The following is a 21360-nucleotide window of genomic DNA, read 5'->3' on the forward strand; positions in this document are numbered from 1 at the left end:
AAGGGGGTGTACTTTCTTTTTCACTGTAGTTCCGACTGTAGTTACATAGTAATATGTGGAGATAATCACATTATGAAAATGTCCAAGCTGGAAAAATTTCTCTTGCACAAAAAAGTTGCAACTTAGTGATATAAAATGCAGGATGCTTAATCAACTTAAAGTAAGAAACATTGCCTGCAAATTTAACAGCCTTCTTAATTAATGAATAAAACTTAAAACTCCCTCATACTCCCTGCTGTTACTTGTCTGATATTTTGTATACTTAATCCCTTTTTAAAGAATTTCACTTTCTTCCATTTTCATCTAATTTTGTTCAGGAAAAAAATTGAGTAGCTTATTGATATCTAGCGATACAGGGATTTGAATTCCAAAATAATTGGATTGAAATCCTGAGTCAAATCAGGGAATGTCCTGACTATTTTTGAAGCAAAAGGGCTGATTATTGAATTATGGAGTTACTTTTCAAACCAAACTTGTATGCACACCTAATATTTAGTTTAAAATCCAGTATATTATTTTCAGAGTCCTTCTTCAAAGATATGCGTAAAGATTGGTGTTCTGAAGTAATATGATTTACTGTATTTATTTTACTAAAACTGAATGGCAGACAATAATAATGTTGTTGTTCTCTGGCAGACCTTAACAATAATATATACTTCTTAACAGGAGTTACAAAGGTGGATTATGGAGACATTTCTTCACGACTTGGACTAAGACACAAGCTACAGTGCAAGCCTTTTTCCTGGTATTTAGAGAATGTTTATCCTGATTCCCAAATACCACGACATTATTTCTCTTTGGGAGAGGTAACAACTTTATGTACAATACCATACAGTATGTAGTAAAATAAATATGTCATAACTAAACACCTGTGCTTTTTCATATGGAAACCTATAAAGTCTGGTGCAGTGGGATTAAAGCAGATTTTTTTCCCCTGGTGTGAAAGTCTATCTGTAATAGAGGAATTTAGGACTGTATAACCATTTTTATATTAGCTTTGAAGTAAGCTTTCAAAGGAAGTTACTTTCTAGTCATTAAGGATGCCAGAGTTTACATCATGCCACTGATAGATATTTTGCCATAGCAAACCATTTTTAAATATAAATAATTACGGATTATAAACAAAAAGAGAAAACCTTAGGTTTTCTAACTTCATTTTGTTTAATTTGGTTTAAAATATGTGTATAATATTCCAAATATGTTTTAACATACAATATAAAACATATATAACACTAATAAAAATAGATACAAAGCATTAAAAAGCCTAACTAAATACAAATTAAAAAAAACCCAAAACAATATTTTTATTTATTTTTTAAAAAACATTAAAAAGCCTGAGCAATAGTAAGTAAAATCATACTTTGCTGACTTCCAAATGTCTTGCAGAATCAAAAGATTTTGCTGATTTTTCAGAAAGCTAGCCTTTGAAAAAACTGTTGCAAAAGACTCCTAACAGAATCTAAGCTTCTGGAAAGTTTGCAGCATACCCAGATTTTTAAAGAAAAGAAATATAGGGACTACGTATCCCAGGCTACGTGAACTTTAAGATCAAAACTGATAGCAGAAAACAACCACATTTTAAGTCTTAGCAACGTCAGAACTCTTGGGATCATATACAGTGGTACCTCAGTTCATGAACTTAATTCGTTCCACGACTCTGGTCGCGAACGAATTGGTTGTGAACTGAATCAAATTTTCCCATAAGGTTCAATGTAAATACGGTTAATCTGTTCTGACCCCTACGAATGTGGTCGCCAACCGATTTTGGTCACCATCTGAATCAAATTTTCCCATAAGGTTCAATGTAAATACGGTTAATCCATTCTGAACCATATGTATTTTTTTTAAAACCATAAAAATATGAAACAAAGTACAGTACAGTACAGTATGAAGAGAGAGAACACTTGCTTGAGGCGACTTCTGGCATGGAGGACAGGAAGGCGGGTGGGGAGGCAATTATTGTTTGGAGGGAGAGTCCCCCTCCCTACAGGAAGCCACGACCACGTGTCACGGCAGGGAAAATGGCCGTGGGTCGTGTTCATCACCTGATGCGGAGTTCGCGAACGGAAGCAAAATTTTGCGAATGGTGCTGTTCGTGAAACGAATTGTTCATGAATAGAAGCGTTTGTGAACCGAGGTATTACTGTAGTTGGAAAAAACCTCAGAAGTTATGTAGTCCAGCCCCCAAGTTGGTACAAGATCTACTAAAACATTTCAGATGGCTATCCACCCTTTGAATTCCTCCCTAATATCAAACCTGAATCTATTTCTCTGCATTTCAAGTTATTGGTTCTGGTCTACCAATGTCTCCTCCTTTCTTTTATGACAACCCTTTAAATACCCTGAAGACTGCTATCATATCTTCCCTTAGTCTTCTCTTCTGCAGGCTAAATATAACTCTGTGGAGTCTGCTCCTGATAATACATTCCAAAATAGCATTTGCTTTTTTAGCAAGTGCATCACAATGTTGACTCATGTTCGACTTGTGATCACCCAGATCCTTTTCATGTGTACTTTCTATCAAGCCTTATCTCACCCTTGTAATTGTGTCTTTTATTTTTTTCTCCCCAGATGAAAGACTTTACATTTCTTCTTGTGCATTTCTGTGCTTTATTGGAAATTGCTTGTTTTCATTGTGGTCTTTCTATACCATATATGTGGGCACTGTGCCAGCACAGTTGGGTCCAGCAACCCTGTCAAATTGTATCTTAGTCCTTCAATGATGTATTGCTTTTCAGTTTAGTATTTCAGTTAAATCCCTTATAGTCTTGAGGAAGTGGCCATGTTTTCTCTAAAACTGCATATTGTGAATAAAAAATCTAGTGGTTTTCATCTTGGTTTCCTAGCTTTCTAAATAAGAGACCCTTTGGACAGAAAACAAAGTTTTCAATCCATTAAAGGGTTCTCAGTCCAGAACTATCCTTTGCCCCCAAGGTTAATTCACTGTTACCTGTATCACAGGAGAGCTCTCTTATTTGATTTCATCCTAAGCTTTTTCAGCTTGGGTGTGTACTGCATTTCCACTGTTATTTGGATAGGACAAAGAAACATAAGGGTTAACAAAGCCATTTCATTTCATTCCAGTCTAAAGCCTTGAGAGATAAAATGTCTAATTCAGCTGTCTGTAGATGAGTTAAGAAAAGCATAGTCTATTTTGGTAAGCTATAAGGAAGCAGCCATCAGAGAATTGCAGCCAAGAAGGTGACAGATATATCTGTAGTCTTTCAGAATAATTTGATGTTAATCACACAGAAATTTTGTTGGCATACTCTCACATGTTTACTAAACCCTAAAAATACATATTTCCTCTTAAAACAATAAAGTCTTTAATAAAAAGGTATTGCAAAAAGTTCTAGATCAGTAGGGCTCTGGTCTAACTTATAGCTCAATACCATGACAATGTTCTACTATATCACAAAATAAAGAAACACTCTTGAAGGCAAAAGTGTTTTGTTTTGTTTTTTTACTATGAATATTGTCAGATTCTCACAGAGGGCTATACCCTTTTATGCTTACCTTCTCTTAAAATAGCAATGATCTCTACTTTTTATCCCCCAAATCGAGGTTTTCCATGTTTCTTTTACTTTGGAAGTGTTGATCTGAACTGTGGAATTTATATCCTCCATTAACAAAGTTCTCTGGTGGAGGCTTGCAATTGTTTAGTTAGTGTCTAAATCACTTGAATCTATGACTACTTCACTCCATTTATTGATTACAAGTCTTGGATGTGTCCCCACATAATAGTTAACTGATTTTAAGTGACTTTTAATCACTTAATATTTTAAATTATTCTTGAAGATTCATTTGATCCTGGTGGTTTAAAATATGATTTTTTTAATCTGTAGCATTTTTATTCCTTTCTTTGAGAAAAAAGGATGCTCAGGCTGCATTTGTCCATCATGCAAATCACAGGAAACATATTATACCCATACTTGTTGCACCAGATACGTGCCTCCCATGCTGACTGGTATTTCAATCATCTTTATGTTGCTGTTGCAGTCATTTTTATGGTAGCTGGCCTTTTCCCTACTTTTTATTTGAAAAACATTATTTGTTCAGGATAACTAGATTACAGTTGGAGCCACTGCACATAGGATGGGAAAAATCAGAGCCTCCCTCTACCCCCTTAATGTTCTCATATCCATGAGAAATTAAAATAGACTCTAGAGCAGTCAAGATGATGTGGCAGTTGTGCATGTGCTGTCTCTGTGTTGTCCCCCCCCCCTTCCTGTCTGTATGTGCACTGCAGTTAAGACTTACGGAGTTAAAACTTACAGAGAAAGCAAAAAGGAGAGTCATTGAGAGAATATGAGCCTAATAACTATTTAAGACCCTGTCATCGAGTAGTTACAGAGAGGATGAGTAAATTGGCCTCTTTCACACTTTCAAAGGCTAACATGCAAATTAGTTAATATATACCTAGTGTAAATATTTATATAAATAGTGTGTTTATTTTTTAAATTTATCTTCAGATAAGAAATGTGGAAACAAATCAGTGTCTGGATAATATGGCAAGAAAAGAAAATGAAAAAGTTGGAATTTTTAACTGTCATGGAATGGGTGGTAATCAGGTAATGATGTAAAAGTTTTAATGCTAAAATATTTTCATTAGATTTTGAACAGTAAATGTTTAAAACTTCTATACTTAATGGTCTGTCTTGTTATGATTAATCAGTAATGGAGCTTACAAAAAGATATGTTGGAAAATCATAACTCCATTTTCATGAACAATCAGCATCTGATCAGCTTTAAGCTAGTCACTGGTATGAACCTCCACAGGGATGGTGGATGGGTTCGTACTAGTTATCAAACCAATTCAAATGGTTTCCAGAATGAATTTGGCAATATTGTTGCCTCCTCTTGAAGCTCTGAGTGCTTTATGGAATATGCAAACATTCTGGGCAATTAGCCAGTATTTCTGTGGCACTTCCACCAAGATAACCCATGTAAGCCTGCATGTCTTGTGTGAAACAAAACTTAAAAATTTATTTTTTAAATACACATTCACCCCCACACCCCCACATATCATTAATATTTAAATCAATTTAGTTGTCAGTAATGAAAAGGGGAAATTAACCATATTAAATTAGTAAATGCAGTTCAAATTTCAAGTATATGAATCCTAATTAGTAGGCATTATTTTCTAGTATTTGTAGTAGCAATTGTCATCTCTGACATCAATACAGATACTAGTAAAAAAGCTTCCACATTACATAATTTGTTAAGATTGTGTACTACTTGTGTACTACTTGTGTTGTACTACTTGTGTTGTTAAACATAATACAATAGCTTACAACAGCATGATTGTAGTAAGCTAATAGAATTACAGTTTTCAGTAAAATAGAACAAAAAGTAATTCTAGATAGACTGGGATTTTGGAAAATATTACTTTATTGCCACTGGGAATTTCATATATGCTATTATTTAGGAAACATTTTAAGTGACTAAAAAGGAGATTCAGTTGGCGGGTTGTTTTCCAAATGTTTCATTAGGGAGAGGTTTTATACTCAGATTTTATAATGAAGTGGTGTATATTACTGTAATTAAATGTGGTTTTCTCTCAAGGTTTTCTCATACACCGCTAACAAAGAGATCCGAACAGATGATTTGTGCTTAGACGTCTCCAAACTTAATGGCCCAGTCACAATGCTCAAATGCCATCACTTAAAAGGCAATCAGCTTTGGGAATATGATCCAGTGGTAAGTCTTTTTAGGACCCCAAACTCAAAACAGAAATAGGAATTTTTGAGAAAATATCTGGTTATAAATAGAAAACAGAAGGAAAACTGATGTAAGACATATCATTAATTTGTTTCATAGTATCATGGATGTTAGTGCCAGTAGGGAATAATAGCTGGTGAGTGTCAGAAAGGAGTGGACTCCAGAAAGCACTGTGTTCTCATTTCTGAATTACATAGATATTACAGCTGCATCTTTCCCAATCCATATAAATAGACCTTGCCTGTTTTCTTCTCTGGATTATAAATTACATATATTCAGAAGTAAAAAAATGTAATTTGTACAAGTATCCACCCATCATAATTGATATTTTGTACTTGGCTATATCCCAGACACATGTCTAGTCATGGTGATTCTAAATGATTTTCAAGGCACATCTAGACAGAGTTGCAAGGTAGTCTTTCTCAATGGATTCTGAATGAAAAGTGCAGTCAGAAAAATCTACCAGCATCTTTCCCTGGCCACAGTCTCAAACAGAGCGCTTCTCTTAAAGCAGTAGAGAGTGGTGTACTAGTGATCACCAGATTTCACTAACTTGATTGGCCCTTGTAGTTTGATATTGGGCTTCTCTGTGCTGGCAGTGGCCACCACAAACAAGTTCCAAATCATTGACACAGCAGCACTTCATAGAGTCAGCCATATTCCCTTCTTGTGGAGATGTGATTTGTCTTAGAGTAGCAGAGAAAGGAGGTCTTTTTGCATTAATAGGACACACATTTTTCAGGCAATTCTGTTTTTAGGTGGCAGATGTTATAGCTAGTCCTTGGGTTACAATCACTTGTTCAGCGGCCATTAAAGTTACAACAGCGCTGAACAAGGGGGATGTGTGATCAGTCCTCCAAGTTGCAGCCATTGCAGTATCCTGCAGTCATGTGATCACAATTTGCGACCTTCCCTGCCAGCTTCCACAAGCAAAGTCAATGGGGAAGCTGGCAGGAGGTCGCAAGTTGTTCCAGTAAGTCGCTCCTGCTTCCACTGCTTTTTTTCCTGAGGAGCCCCCACATGGCAGGGCAAATGCAGGCCTCAGGTGGGTGGCTGTCTGCCTGGCCACACTTGCGCCAGGCCATAGCACCCATTTCCCACCTGCCTGTACTCACTCTGGGCTGTAGCACCTGTCTACCCGCAGTCGTACCAGGCCATAGCATCCTCCTACACTACTGCCGCAGCACCCACCCCCCTGCTCACCCACACTCACTCACCTGCCGGCCTGCTTGCAAGCTGCTTAAGGAAAGGCTTGTCATGGCCAGGACTTGCAACTTCCCGCCAATTTCCCCATTGATTTTACTCGTTGGAAGCCAGCAGAAAGGCGCAAGTCGCGGGTCACATGCAGTCCTTGCTTAACAGTCCGCAATCCTTGCTTAACGACAGCAACAGGATCTGCCAGGATTGCTGTCACTAAGTGATGCAGTCATGTGACATCATACTTTACAACCACATCACTTAGTGACAGAAATTCTGGTTCCAGTTACCATTGGTAAGCGAGGACTACCTGTATGTCCATTCTATGCAATCTGTTCTGATGTTCTCTAAAGCTTATTCCCATCCTCCCTCTCTTCTAAGAATATCAGATTACCAGCTCCTAATCAGTCTTTGCAAGATTAAGTGGCTTGTTGTTGTTTTGGTGCCTTTGAGTCAGTGTTGACTCCTGGCAACTGCCTTGGATAGTCCCTGTAGTCTTCTTGGCAAAATTTCAGAAGTGGTTTGCCATTGCCTGCTTCCTAGGGCTGAGACAGAGTGACTGGCCCAATGTCACCCAGCTGGCTTTATCCCCAAGGCGGAACTAGAAATCATGGTCTCCCAGTTTCTAGCCCAGTGCCAGTACACCAAACTAGCTGTCTGTTAACTCGAGTTAGGGGAGAGAAATACTTATGCATCTTGTTTTGACAATAAACAACAAAGAAGTTGGAGGCAGCTGTTCCTATTATGGGTTGTATTTCAGCTGCATTCTGAAATGTGGAGCAACGAGGAATTGTTTTATTTTAATTTTTATTATATTGCATAAGCTTAAGAAGTATAAAAAATAGAGAATGTAAGAAACAAAAAGCAAAATGAAAACTAGAACATAAATAAAAATATAGTGGAGAATTTGGTGAGACATTCTCCCTTCCCTTCCATTCTTTTTCCCAGACTAATAACTAATTAAATATTTATGCTATGCTTTTAATGTTTAATATTAAACATTGGAAATATTTGCTTATATCTGTTTAAATAATTTTATCTGCTGTTTTTAATTAGTCTCTTGACTCTTATCCTAGAACTCATATTCCAAATTCTCAATCTGCCTTTCTCTGTAATATATCATATATAGGGGAGCAATTCCTGCTTAAATTTGGTTAAACTTCTATTATGAATATATACTGTCAGTTTTGCTATTGCTGCATACTCACCAATTTTGGTCTCCCAGATTTGTATCATCATCAGAGCTTTAGTTTTCCAATGTTGTGCCAAGTTTGTTCTTGGCAGTGTCAGCATATAGCTTAGTAAGTTGTGATACTTTTGATTTAAGCTTTCTAGAATTGTTCCCAATAATTCAATATCCAGTCTGTTATTGATGATAAGCAACTTGCTTGATGATATAATTTAAGGTTTGGAAATACAAGCTCAACCTCTTTCTTTTAAATCCTGCAAAATTTTGAATCTTATGCTCATTTTCCCCCCCACTCCATATGAATCTATTAATTATTCTTTGCCAATTCTGCAAAGACTGGGATTGTTCATTGCCCCTGTCCAACCCACACCTAATACAGTTACCAACACAGTGAAGGAAAACCTTCTTAGTAATTCACATTGATTCAGTGCTTGATCTCATCATTCCTCAATTCTGCCTTTGTTCTGGCTTGATTAATCCTCTACATCTTAGGATATACCTTATCAACCATGGCAGTGTTCTCCAGCACTGCCTGTGAATGTGACAATTGCAGGGCTGCTACCTGCAAGTGGTTCTCACTTCAACAGATTTTGAGGAAATACAATATTTTCTTCAACTTTTTGCTTTGATGAACGGACTGGGAGACTGACATGGATTAGGGAATTCATTACTGGTTCTCTTCAAATGCAGAACTTGGTTTGTCCCAGAAATAGAACTCTGCCTCAAAAAGCTCTACTTATCTAAAAGACAGTCTGTGCTTTCCAAGTTTTAATTTTCCATTGATCTTGGTATATTTGGTAGATCAATAAGCACAGCAATGTAAAAATTGTTCTTGTCCCAATTATAGGACTGGTGTTCAACCAAAAAAATGTTCATATTGGCTGTGCATCTTGAAAAGTGCAAGAACCAGTTAGTGGACCAAGTTAATTTAGCATGACAAGCCTACCTTACCGTAGTTCTTTTATTTCTCCAAACAATCTACAGCTACCAGTACTCTACTGAGCAGGGTCCTGTGGGAGATGTATTCCAGTTTGAAATGTCTTCATACGTTTTTCCTCCAATGCCATCACTCACCGGAGTTGTGGCAAAGGCTGATGCTAGCTGCATACTGATTGGGCTTGGTTAGACTTATTTTTTTGAAGGGGGAAAAGACCCTTTTGGTTCCAATAATGCATTTAAAAATGCTCTGTAAAGTAATATTTAGTTATTTTTTTATTTTAGAATTTTCGGACTAATGTCAGATTGAAAAAATCTTTTTGCACCTGCACCATAGTCCATGATTTCTAAAATATGTTGTTTGTGAGATCTATCTACAGTATCTATCTATCTAGGCATATTTGTGAGTGTGAGTGTCTAATGCTCTTTTAGCACCATAGTACAGGCTCATGCTTGTCTCAGGTGGTCAGACAGTTAAGAATGATCAGTTATCTTATATAGCATAAATCATAGTCTAGTAAATTTATATGGATATGGTTTAAAATCAGCTTTTACCATTATTTAATGAACTATCATTAGAAAAAAAATTTTAATTGAATTTTTGAGGGAGAATGTTTGATTATTTTAATCCACCTTGTTTTTGTATTACTTTGCGCTGTGTATTTCATACCACTCTATTTTACAAGAGGCTTGTCCTCTGCTATAGAATTAAGAATCTTTTATGCAGTACCAGAGCAAACTCAGTGAACACCACCTGACAATTCCAGGAGACTACCAGGAGATTTTAAAAGCTTTATTTCAGCAACATAAGCATCTCACATTCACTCTCTCAGTCATTCAGATCTTACATACCAAAGACCTTGTTATCACTGGCTAGGTGCCAAATGGTATGATGTCCCTTGGACTACTCTTTTTGAGATGAATCTTAAAGGAGTGGAAGATGAGTTTCAAACTTTTCTTCCTTCTAGCTCTCTTTTATAAACAATGCTGAATTACCTCAGCTTAATTGATGAGTTACCTAACATAACTTGTGTTATGATCATTCATCAATATCTGGTAGTTGTCCATCTGGTCAAGATGTTCTTTTCCATGACTGTTCCATAACCATGGGGAATACAAGAGTCTTAGTAGAAAAATGTTATCAGTAATTCTGTATCGCTTCATAAAGTCTAACCATAAGAGATTGTGTTGTGTTTAACTGTATCTCAATGATTTGGTCTTATTTAGAAATGTTGGGTTAACTCTCTCTCTCCCCCTCTTCTTTCCTTCTCCTCCATGCATGCCTTTGAACAAAGAAATTAATCCTGTTGCATGTGAACAGTAACCAGTGCCTGGATAAAGCCACTGAAGAAGACAGCCAAGTACCCAGTATCAAAGACTGTAATGGTAGCCGTTCGCAGCAGTGGCTTCTTCGTAATGTCACCCTTCCAGAAATATTCTGAAAGGTTTATAAGACAAGGATTGACTGGACTACCTCAGCAAGTGCATTTGCTACATTCTTATGTACCAAGCAAAGGCTGCAAGATCCTTGACCAGTGGAGCAGTCTCTTCTAAAGTTCTGAGAGCTGTGAGCCAGCCATCCTGGTGTTTAAACATATGGAGCTAACTAAAGGAGTACTTGTGATGCTTTATGCACTAATGTTTACAAGAAATCATTTTGTAGAATACAGTACTTGGACAGTGGAAACATAATCAAGGAAATATGCTCTCCGGAGAACAGCACAACTTAGTTTGCTTGTACATCAGCAACCTCCCAAGGTGCTGTCAAAAATATTCCTAAGATGTTTGTGCAACATTCAATATTTACCCAAGGGTCATATGAAAATATAAATGGGGCAGATTCAAAATAAAAGAGAAATATCATTGACACAAAAATGTGTAAAACAGGGTTTAGAAGCAAGAAATCAGAACTATTAAAACTTACAACTCCAAACATCAAATGCATATGTAGTTAATTTGATTTCAGTGGAAAAAGATGACCAAGCGGAATAACAACTTTTTGTTCAATTGCGTGGTGATCCATTAATTTTTTTTTCTTGCAGTAAAGGCCTTGAACTTATTTTAAACAAAACCAAAATTGACCATAAATAAAATTGGCTCTCCAAATGTTGGATTAACTTTAAAAAATTTTGTCTTGTGACGTTTCATAACTTGTTGCTACTTTTTTTCAGTGATCTGATTTTTTTTACTTTTTTGTGTGTGATTTGCTACTTAAGTTAAAAGTGTGTCAGCTAGCTTTGATCTGACAAGAATTTATTAGTGTATTTTAAATTTGTTAACTGATTATGCTTTATGGCCAGATCTCCTACTACTGTATTACAAATTTCTTTGCAGCAATAAATCTTTCATTCCTTGATTCCAGTCACCAGAGCCTGCAGATATAACTTATTCAGGTAATAAGTAGCTGGCATCTGAATGTTTCCTTAAAGCATATTTCCATTCCATTTTAGGATATCACTCATATTTTTGAATTGTAATGTTCTACTTTTTTCTAATAAAATCAAAGAAAATTGCTAAATAAGCCTTTTTTAAAAAAATGATAAACAGTATCTGCAAAGCTGCTTTGCTGTGCCCCTCCCCCAATTCTGGAGCTAGCAGAAAATCATATCACCCTAAATCTTGCTGCCCCCACAGCATACCCTTACAGCATAGATCAGGCCTGTCCTGCACTGCTGACCACGCAGCTGTAACATGCAGCATTCTAAGGCTGTGATTACTGGTTCCCAGTTCTAGCCCTGCCCCTCATCATCTAGTTCTTACAAAGCCTCCTCCAGTTGGCATGCATAGTATTCTGGTTACCCCCATGCGCTATCATTTTATTCTTTTCTCTTTTCCATTGTACCATCAACCAACTGAACTTTTTTTAATACTGGAAATTGAGAACTGGTCAAATGTTTGATCTAATAATCACTGGGTGGCAACAAAGTATTAGTGGTTTCATATTTCTAGGCTGCCATCTAGTGTTCATCTGCATTTGTGCAGCCAATATAGCTGAGAATTGGAATTTGAGAAAGGGGGTCAGCTGTGGGGATTAGCATGAGAGTTGTAAATTACCCTTAGAACATAATGTGAGGAGAGGAAGTATAGAACCAGGGCTTCCCTGGAATACTTGAGCAGTGACCACTACAAAGGGAATTCCCTACCCCACAGGCTGCGGTTCTTTCAATCACTTTTCACACATACTAAGTCAAGCATGAGCCAGTCAATTTCAAGACTTCACAGTCTTGTTCAACCAGCTGACTAATCCAGATAAAAGAAGTGGCTGAAGAAACAAGTTCTGACCTTCCTTGAAGCCAAAACAGTTCTGAAGGGCAGGTGAAGAGATCAGGGACTGGCCTGAAGGAGACTGTCCTGCAGGAAACTAGCAGAATGAATTGAAGGCACAAGATAGTTGGCAGAGAACATGTCATTTCAACCTGCCTCCCTGATGCACATCAACTTTGCTCCCACACAGCATCTTGAAGTAGGATGTTAGAATACCACTTCCAGAGTGTAGCACTTAAATTGTCCTTGGACTGTCTCAGCTGCAGAAGGCCACTGAGATAAAGGTGGAGAATTGCAGACATAGGCTCAATAAACATCCTTGCACCATGGCAAGGAAGTCATGTGGGTTTGCCCACAGAAAGTTAATTTGCCAGTGTTCCCACAGTCCCACACATTTCCCACAAATCCACACATTTCTTCCCCAGGATATCACCCCCCCCCCAAAAAAAGATCATATAGTAAAATAACGGTGGTATAATTTCCCAGAGTTTGGCTGTAAAGAAAATTTTAAAAATGCATTAACCTACAGTAGACTTAACACATGTATTAACTTAAAATCAAATTTAAAAAGACCCCCTCCAAATTTCATCCCCATACTATCTATTAATGCCACCTCTAACCTTCAGCTACAAAAATACTGATAGAAAGAAAACATGGCCCAAGATGCAGCCCAAAGTAATAAAAAGTTTGCATGCCATTGGTATGCATACAGACTTGTTTACAATGATTGCTTAACTTGTAGTTCAATCTAAGCTGTGCCTTTTAGAAGTCAGATTTTAAATCTGGTATATTTTCAGAGCAGAGAAAGCTCTTCTAAATTACAGGGTGACTCTAGTAATAAACATTTAATGAGTTCTAAATCAATTGAGCATATAAGCAAGTAGAACCATAACAGCAGACATTCAAAAGTAAACATGTTGAAGAGAACACAAACATTTTAAGATCCATATTCAATATTTCTTTTAAAAACAATATACAGGTGAGTAAAATTTATTAAGGAAAATGTTAGTTCACAAATGGCAACCAAATTTGACAACATTTTTCTTCATTGCATTCATTGAATTCATTAAAGACTATTGCACTTTAATGACAATTTTTGGGGGCCAAAAATTCCCAAAGAAAATGCAGTATACTGGTTTTCACAGTATACCTATGAATGTTTCTTCTTGTGCAGTTGTTTGTGTGTGAAAAATTGTTCTGTACAAATAGAGTTCAGTCAATTTTGTAAATAGTGAACTTTGTTTTCGATTTTAGACAGATGCACACTGTCCTGACCCTGTTTTTGTGGGGGGTTTTCCAAATGCAGTTTTTAGCAGGTATATATTGTTACATACGTAAGTACATACAGTTGATATACAGTGTGCCATAGGCCTGAAGGACCTATGAGAAAGAGCTAAAGAACTAGAAATGTAGAAACATTACCATCATATTCTTTCCTTTTGGGATAAGCAACATTATGCAAAGCATAAAAAAGAAGTAGTAAGCAAAATAAATTAAAAGCAAAAGATAAAAATTAGTTTACAGCAACACCATTCACTATACCTTTCTACCCTTACAAACCATCCTTCTTTCTATCAAATCTACACAGATTCATACACTGCTTTTTGTTCTTTAAATTTCTCATCTCTTTCGAGGATCTCGTCAGCTACATCCAACCACAACAGTCTCAAATTTTCTTCCTCCTTTTGACCATTCCTCCTTTATATACATGTTGCAGTCTGATTTTTATTCATTCTCTCTGTATGGCCATACCATCTCAATGCACTACTTTTGAACTAGGCAATCACTTTTGTATTCATTCATTCATTCATTCATTCATTCATTCATTCATTCATTCTTGACTATCTCTTCTTATTTTACTACACATTTATTAAGTAACCCTGGCCACCAGTACAGGACAGATGTCACAGTCAGATCATCCTCATATCATTATCCTTCTCACATATTCAACTCTTACTTCCCTATTATAAATTGGACAAAAGCACAGCTAGTCTATAAGGAGTGAACGTATGTCAAAACAACTGAAAACAACTACAGCTACTATGCACTAATTTTCTACCAACATCTGTGGAGCTGAAAATTTGTCTACCAGTAGCCCTTGCTTCGTGACCACTCATTTAGTGACCATTCGAAGTTACAACAGCATTGAACAAGACTTATGACTGGTCCTCAAAGTTGTGGCTGTCACAGCATCCCTGCAGTCAGGCACTTAGCAACCAGCATGCAATTATAACGGTCAATGGGGAAGCCGGCAGGAAGTTGCAAGTTGCAGTCACGTGACATCACACTTAACAACTACATGTGATTCGCTTAATGACCACAACCAGAACTGCTGGAACTGCCATCGTAAGTTGGCATGGTCACATGATTTTTTGCTTTATGACCATATCACTTAGCAACGGAGTTCCCAGTCCCAATTACAGTCGTTAACTGAGGACTACCTGTATTTTCCCATTTTTAATAAACATTTGTATCAGTCTATTTGATTATTTTTTTGCCATTTTCCCTGTCAAACTACTATAGTCTTTGATAGATTAATTTTTGAAACCTCCATTGCTCATTGCATCAATGCTCAGAATCATTGGGAGTCAGGTGACATATAAATAAAATAATAAAATAAATAAGAATGATCTAATATTTGGAGCAAATTGTTCAGTTTCACGGCCAGCAGCATAGCATGGTCTGCATACAAAACAACATTCACATCTCCAACCAACATGCCTCTAATGTCACCATAAGTAACCAAGGGGATAGAATACATCCTTGTCTTATGCTATGCTGAATATCAAATCACACTGAGAATTCACTTACTGTCATGCATGTTTTGCATCTATCATATACCATTCTTATCACATTCAGCTCCCAACCTTCAATACTGCATTTGAGAAAACCATTCCATAATTCAAGCATAAGAGAGCCAGTGTGGTGTAGTGGTTAAGGCCTCAGGCTAGGAACTAGGAGACCATGAGTTCTAGTCCCACCTTAAGCACAAAGCCATCTGGGTGATCTTGGACCAATCACTCTGTCTCAGCCCTAGGAAGCAGGCAAGGGCAAATCACTTCTGAAATCTTGCCAAGAAAACTGCAGGGACTTGTCCAAGCAGTTGCCAGGAGTCAACACTGACTTGAAGGCACAACAACAAAAGCATATTCACCTTATTATACACTTTATCTAAATCAACAAATGTACAATAAATGCTCTCATATCCAAATATCTTGGCTGAAGAGCAAATGCCTGGCCTGTACACCCTTGCCTGGCATAAACCCACAGTGCACTTCCCAAATTTTGCTCATTGTTATTTCTTGTAGTCTCTCAGAGTTCTACCAAACAGCTTCCCAGGGACACTTAAACTTTAGTTTTTGTACAATTTTGTATCATTATTTTCCCTTTGTGTAAGTGAACAATAACTGCATATTAAAGTCTCACAGGCACTCCATAAGCAAAACCACATTCCTATTTTAACCATTGTGGAAGTGTGTGAACATGATCTGGTGCTGGCTCAGTGCCTGGAGGCTGTAAGGGCCTGAATGGGGAGAAAATGGCTGCGACTCAACCCTAGCAAGACAGAGTGGTTATGAGTTTTGGCCCCCAGGGTCAGGAGAGTTGATATCTCTGACTCTGGACTGGGTAACACTCCCTCGGACAGATCTGGCACACAATCTACACAGGGCTCCCCTTGAAGACCACCTGAAAGCTGCAACTGGTCAACAATGTAGCAGCACATGCAGTTTTTGGTATCCCGCGGTTCACCCAAGTAACACCACTCCTACGTGAGCTCCATTGGCTTCCAGCTGCTTTCCAGGTACAATTCAAGGTCCTGGCACAGGACCAGGTTACTTGTGAGACTGCCTCTCCCTGAGGGTATCTGCCTATCCTACTAGGTTAGATAGGGTGGGTGCACTCCAGGTCCCCTCCCTTAAATGTTGCCATCTGATGGGACCTCGGAGGCATGCCTCGGTGGTCACCCCAGTCCTTTGGAACAGCCTCCCACTGGAGATCAGAAGGACCCCTATCCTTTTAGTCTTCTGGAGGGCTGTGAAGACCTGCCTCTTCCCCCAAGTATTGGGCTAGGATGGGAGGTTGAACTGTGAGGATGTTTGGTCTGGTGCCTGGGGGGAAGGGTATGTTTTTAACTATGTTTTATAGATTATTGTGAGCCACCTAGAGTCACTGTATGAGATAGGCAGCCATACAAGTCCTACAAATAAATAAATAAATAAACAAACAAACAAACAAACCAAAGCGAAGTCATTTTATGCGCAAGAAAGCATTTTTAACCTGGATGTAATTACTCTAGGAAATTAATTTATGTGCAGGAATTTTTGACTTCCCTTATTATATTAAAGTATCTGAGAACGAATATGGGGATGAGGAAGGCTTCAGCTGAACCATGTGGAAGCAAAAGGAAGTAATTATGAACAGTGGGAACTAGGCTGAAAACAAGCAAAGGAGGTGTTCAATTTTTTATTAGAGGCCATTAATCTTATACTATGTAAGTACCTAAGCTTTTTAAACATGCTTTTTATCCTTATGTCAGATTCAGCCTAGGAAGCACACACTGCTAGTGCAGAGCCATTGGTCAGTTTCACCGCCTCAGGCAATAGGTGATTAAGGCAAGGAAACAAGGCAACGGCAGGCAAACTACCAACAGGGGATGGCAGTTAACTCGCAGCAGGGAGCCATCTAGAAGTGGCAAACTGGAGCGCAGCCGGCTCCCCAGGCGCCCAGGGCAACGCCGGCTTACAATACACCAGGAGCGCAGCAATCCAGAGGCAATCGGCAGGTAATTCAAAACCAGATTAAAACAGCCACACCAACTCAACATGAGAAAAGCCCAAGGAATGCAAGGGCAAGACAGACAAAGGACGAAGATTACAACACAACAGAAACCGGCTGAATCTGCCACCAAGGCAAGGGCAAGGGGCGGAACTGAGGGGTACTGCGGGTAGGGGGGAACCCTATAAAACTATTGTAAGAAACTGTGCCAGGCCAATCCTGGCTTTGTCTCTAACCACTACGCATTACACCTGAATAAACTAGCTTTCATCCAAGCCTGTGCCTCACGAGGGTTCTGTTCAGCGGTGAATGCAGCAAACCTTACAACTTAATGGAGAACTATAATTTTTTCTTGGGGACTAGCATTTGTTTCCACAATACTCTTCAGTATATAATTATCATACCCATATGAATTCTGAAATATTCCTGCCAATGTTCCCTCACTTCATTTCATTTTGTCTGCTGGAGGTCCTTATTTAATTCTTTTCAGCAATCTAGAAAGTGTGATAGTATACATATCTATGTATTGTATATTGTATATATTATATGATACACATATTATATAATTACTATATAGTAATTTTAACAAAGTGTAATGCCACACTCATTAGTCAATTCTTGATACTTGCTGGCGTAGATTTTATAGAAATATTATGCCATGAGGAGTTCCATGAGATATTTCAAATTCAGAATCCGAATAATCCTCCCATAGTTTTGAGCTTTATAAGAAAATCTGTTGTTCTTAGTACAAGTTTTATTTATCATCTGAGAGGTTCCCTTACTGTTAAATAAAATAGAAATACTGTACAACAGTCTCTGAATACTGTTAGTGATTGATACAATTTACATATTTTACAAAGAAATAATTGAACTTGGCTCTTTCAAAATAGGTTAGTACTTGATTCCTTTTTCAGCTCTGAATTGTTGGTATTTTAGTCTCTTTTTTTTTGGTATAACAATAAAAGAGAAAAAAATCAGGTTTGGCCAGGCAGGTGTGTGTGGGTATTTTGGTAGAAACAGGTCTTGCAGTATGCTGACTTCTAATAATGTCTAGTTGGTTACATTTGGTACAAATTGGAGGTTCAATCAAAATAAACTTTAAGGGCAATTCCATGTATAATATTCTGCAGTAGTCAAACTTAGGTCTAAGCACAAGTCCAGGAGAAACACAAAGTTGCAAAGATGGTCCTTCAGAAGAAATGCAATCCTTTCAATAATCAGGGGTATGTTATTTCTTTTCAATATTGCTTTGCAATACTTTGCAATACGGTATTGCTTTGTAGTTACAGTATATCTTACATTTTTGTCCCTTTGTCTATTTGCTGATTAATTATTGCTATCTCTTGTATATATATCTAAGCTTCTTATAATTTTTTCCAGCTGTCTTATTTCCAAAGAACTCAATTTGTTGTACTTTTTAAAGAAAAATCATTTATCTATTGTTATTCCAGTGTTGGGTTTACACTAGCATCATGCATTCCAAAGCTGTTTGGATCTGGCCACACTAGTAGAAAGAGAAAGCTGTAGCCATATATTTAAAAGCTTAGTCCTAAGGAAGGAGAATCTCCCATTCTGCCTCATCCCCCACCCCCACCCCCGCTTTGGCATTAAAAATAAAAATAAAAAGACTTTTCAGGTGTGGTAACACCAGGCTGTACAGTACAGGTTGTAACAAAATCATATTTATTTGGTCAGAAGTGGCATAATTTATTTATTTACTTACTCAAAGTTTATTTTATTTAGTTTAGTTGCTAGCAGTTTTTTTTAAATAAATCACTAAATATAGTTTAAAATAACACTGCCACCAACCCAACATGACAATTTTATTTATACTATCTTCTTTCAACAGCTCCTGGTAACATTGTGTCTTAGGTATGTGGATCAGGGGCTATTATATTCAGTCTCTCAATTGCTCAGAGTACCAGTTGTTTATAAACAATCAAAACATTATTTAACAAGAACACTGTATTAATAAATATGGGTATAAGTTCTTTCTGTTTAGAGGTTCAGAATTTTATATTTATTTCCAGAATGGCAGTTTACTTTGTCACAAGAATACCAATGCCTTTTTCTATATATTGTCTCCTTTTCGTACTCTTTTTCTCTCTTTATTCAGTTAACTGCTTTTATTCCCACCCACCCCTCTTTTTCTTAACTTATCTCCTTGAGCAGGAGCTGTGAGTCCAGGAGGACCCCCAAATTGGACACCAACTGTTAGGGGAAGGGCAATCCTGTTGAGGATCAAAGTTGACACATCACCAGACCCTGGGGGGGGGGGGGAAGCGGCTGAAAACCCAAAGCCACCCCATCTTGCTAGGGTTGAGTCAGAGCCAATATCTCTCGATCCAGACCCTCACAACCTCCAGGCACTGGGTCAGTACCTCAACAGCATCACCTGACTGGCTAGGGGTGGAGATGTACAACTGAGTATTGTTAGAAAGTAGTTATTAAAAAGCTAAACCAATGCCATTTAGAAGAGAAGTTAGTGTTTTGCTATTACACAGAAACAAGAGAGTCATGTACATAGATTAGAAAGGAATGTAAGGACAAATGTTATAGCAACAGAGATAAGGTATGCCAATTAGAATGTGAGAAATTAAGCGATTCCTTATTATGAAAGTAAAACTTGAAAATTCTAGAACTAGACATGCACAGACTACACCTCACTATAAAATGGCTTTGCACCCCTTGCAATTGGTCAACTGCATTCAGTGCTTTTGCCTTGTGTGCTAAATAAAACTCTTGAACTCTGATTTACAGTGTCTGGTATTTTGACCTGAGCAAGTAATCAACTATAGGGAAGGCATTCTTCCAACAGTATCATCAGTATATTGATGGTACCACTCCCTATGCTGTCGAATGACCTCACCCAGTGGTTTCATGGAGATGTTAAAGAGAAGGGTGAGAGACCCAAGCCCTGCAGCACCTCACATTATAGGGGCCTAGGGCTGGACTTTTCCCCTCCCCACCACCAATGGGAATTGGCCAATCCCTGAAGCCAGTCCAGAAGGATACCACAGGTGATGGTATTGAAAGCCACCAAGAGATCCAGGAGGGCCAGGACAGTTGCACCACCTCCATCCTGAGACCCCAGAGGTAATCCACAAGCACAACCAATGCCATGTCAGTAATGTACTCCAACTTGAACCTAGACTGAAAAGGGTCTAGATAATCTGCTTCATCCGGGGCCCTCTGTAGCTGAGTGCCAATCACCCTCTCAACAACCTTCCCTAGAAAGGGAAGGTTAGAGACTGGACAAGTTATCCAACACTGTTGGGTCCAAGGATGACCTCTCGAAAAGGGGGCACACCACTGTTTCCTTCAAATACAACTAGATAGTATTCTAATAACACCAATTTCTGATAACAAATGGCATCCATTTTAATTATGAATATGAGGAATTTGATCCAAATGTACAGCAAATTCATCCGAGTGTGAGAAACCCTGTTGTATATAACAGAACTTTCATATCCTTTTATAGACAAATGCTTTCTCCTTACTTTTCCCCAATTTTGGTTGGTGCTATATCTGAAAACATGCTGATCACATATGAGCGAGATTAACACACATTCCTTTATGGAAGCTAGGTCATGGTCAGTGAACATCACTAATGGTAAAAGCCTTCCCATTAATCAATCTAATCAAATAAATGTTGGAAGAAAAACTGCACATAGAACTCTTTTCTTGACATGACATACATACCCTCTTCTGTAGTTAAGACTAGATCCTACACCTGACAATTCTTGAGGTGTGCAAAATATTTTGAATTCAAAAAATTTAAAAGTTCAAAACCAGCTCTGCTGTTCTGACCTCATTGGAAGTGTTCCAACAATGTTGCAACCGTTCTGGAATTACAACTATAATTTCAAGTTGAAACAGAGTTATCATAAACTGAAATTACTTCCAGTAAGACTGAAGCAGCCATTTCAGACTCAAAAGGTTTCAGGTTCAAAACATTTTGCATATGCCTGAATGGCTCTACCTGCCTTCTGAAACCTTTTCCTCTTTTCACAACCAGCAAGCACATACTGTTTCTTGCTTAGCCCTCAAGTCCAATATTTTATCCGTCTCCCTTAGTAATCCAGTCAAAACAACTACCAACCATCGTTTAAAATAATATGCTGCTGGTGGCGGCGACGATGCTATTCTATGCTCAACCACAAAGAAAAGAACTTATAAACGCTCGCCCGTCTTTCTTCGAGAGGCATTGGAGTCAAATTTGCTAGTCGACTAACTCGGAACGTTCGTGCGGGAATTATTGTTCCCCACCGTAACCG

The 21360-nt window shown here is 37.9% G+C and overlaps 1 protein-coding gene and 1 long non-coding RNA gene across 2 annotated transcripts in view; one reads left to right on the forward strand and one right to left on the reverse strand.

Annotated features, from left to right (window-relative positions):
* The window catches only part of GALNT1 (polypeptide N-acetylgalactosaminyltransferase 1), a 62450-nt gene extending 50885 nt beyond the window's left edge, over positions 1–11565 (forward strand). The window contains exons 9-12 of the mRNA XM_007429899.4: positions 667–806; positions 4473–4571; positions 5566–5700; positions 10339–11565. Of these exons, the coding sequence (XP_007429961.1) occupies positions 667–806; positions 4473–4571; positions 5566–5700; positions 10339–10485 (521 nt within the window). The 3' untranslated portion in view covers positions 10486–11565. The remainder of the gene's footprint in view (positions 1–666; positions 807–4472; positions 4572–5565; positions 5701–10338) is intronic.
* The window catches only part of LOC148217203 (uncharacterized), a 38607-nt gene extending 17305 nt beyond the window's left edge, over positions 1–21302 (reverse strand). Inside the window, exon 1 of the long non-coding RNA XR_015794280.1 lies at positions 21186–21302. This is a non-coding gene — a long non-coding RNA (uncharacterized LOC148217203). The remainder of the gene's footprint in view (positions 1–21185) is intronic.
* Positions 21303–21360: the final 58 nt, after the last annotated feature.

The sequence above is a fragment of the Python bivittatus genome, unplaced genomic scaffold, assembly GCF_059951505.1.
Source record: "Python bivittatus isolate LINGU-HERP-01145 unplaced genomic scaffold, Pbiv_v1 ctg000000_np1212, whole genome shotgun sequence".
Classification (NCBI taxonomy): Eukaryota; Metazoa; Chordata; class Lepidosauria; order Squamata; family Pythonidae; genus Python; species Python bivittatus.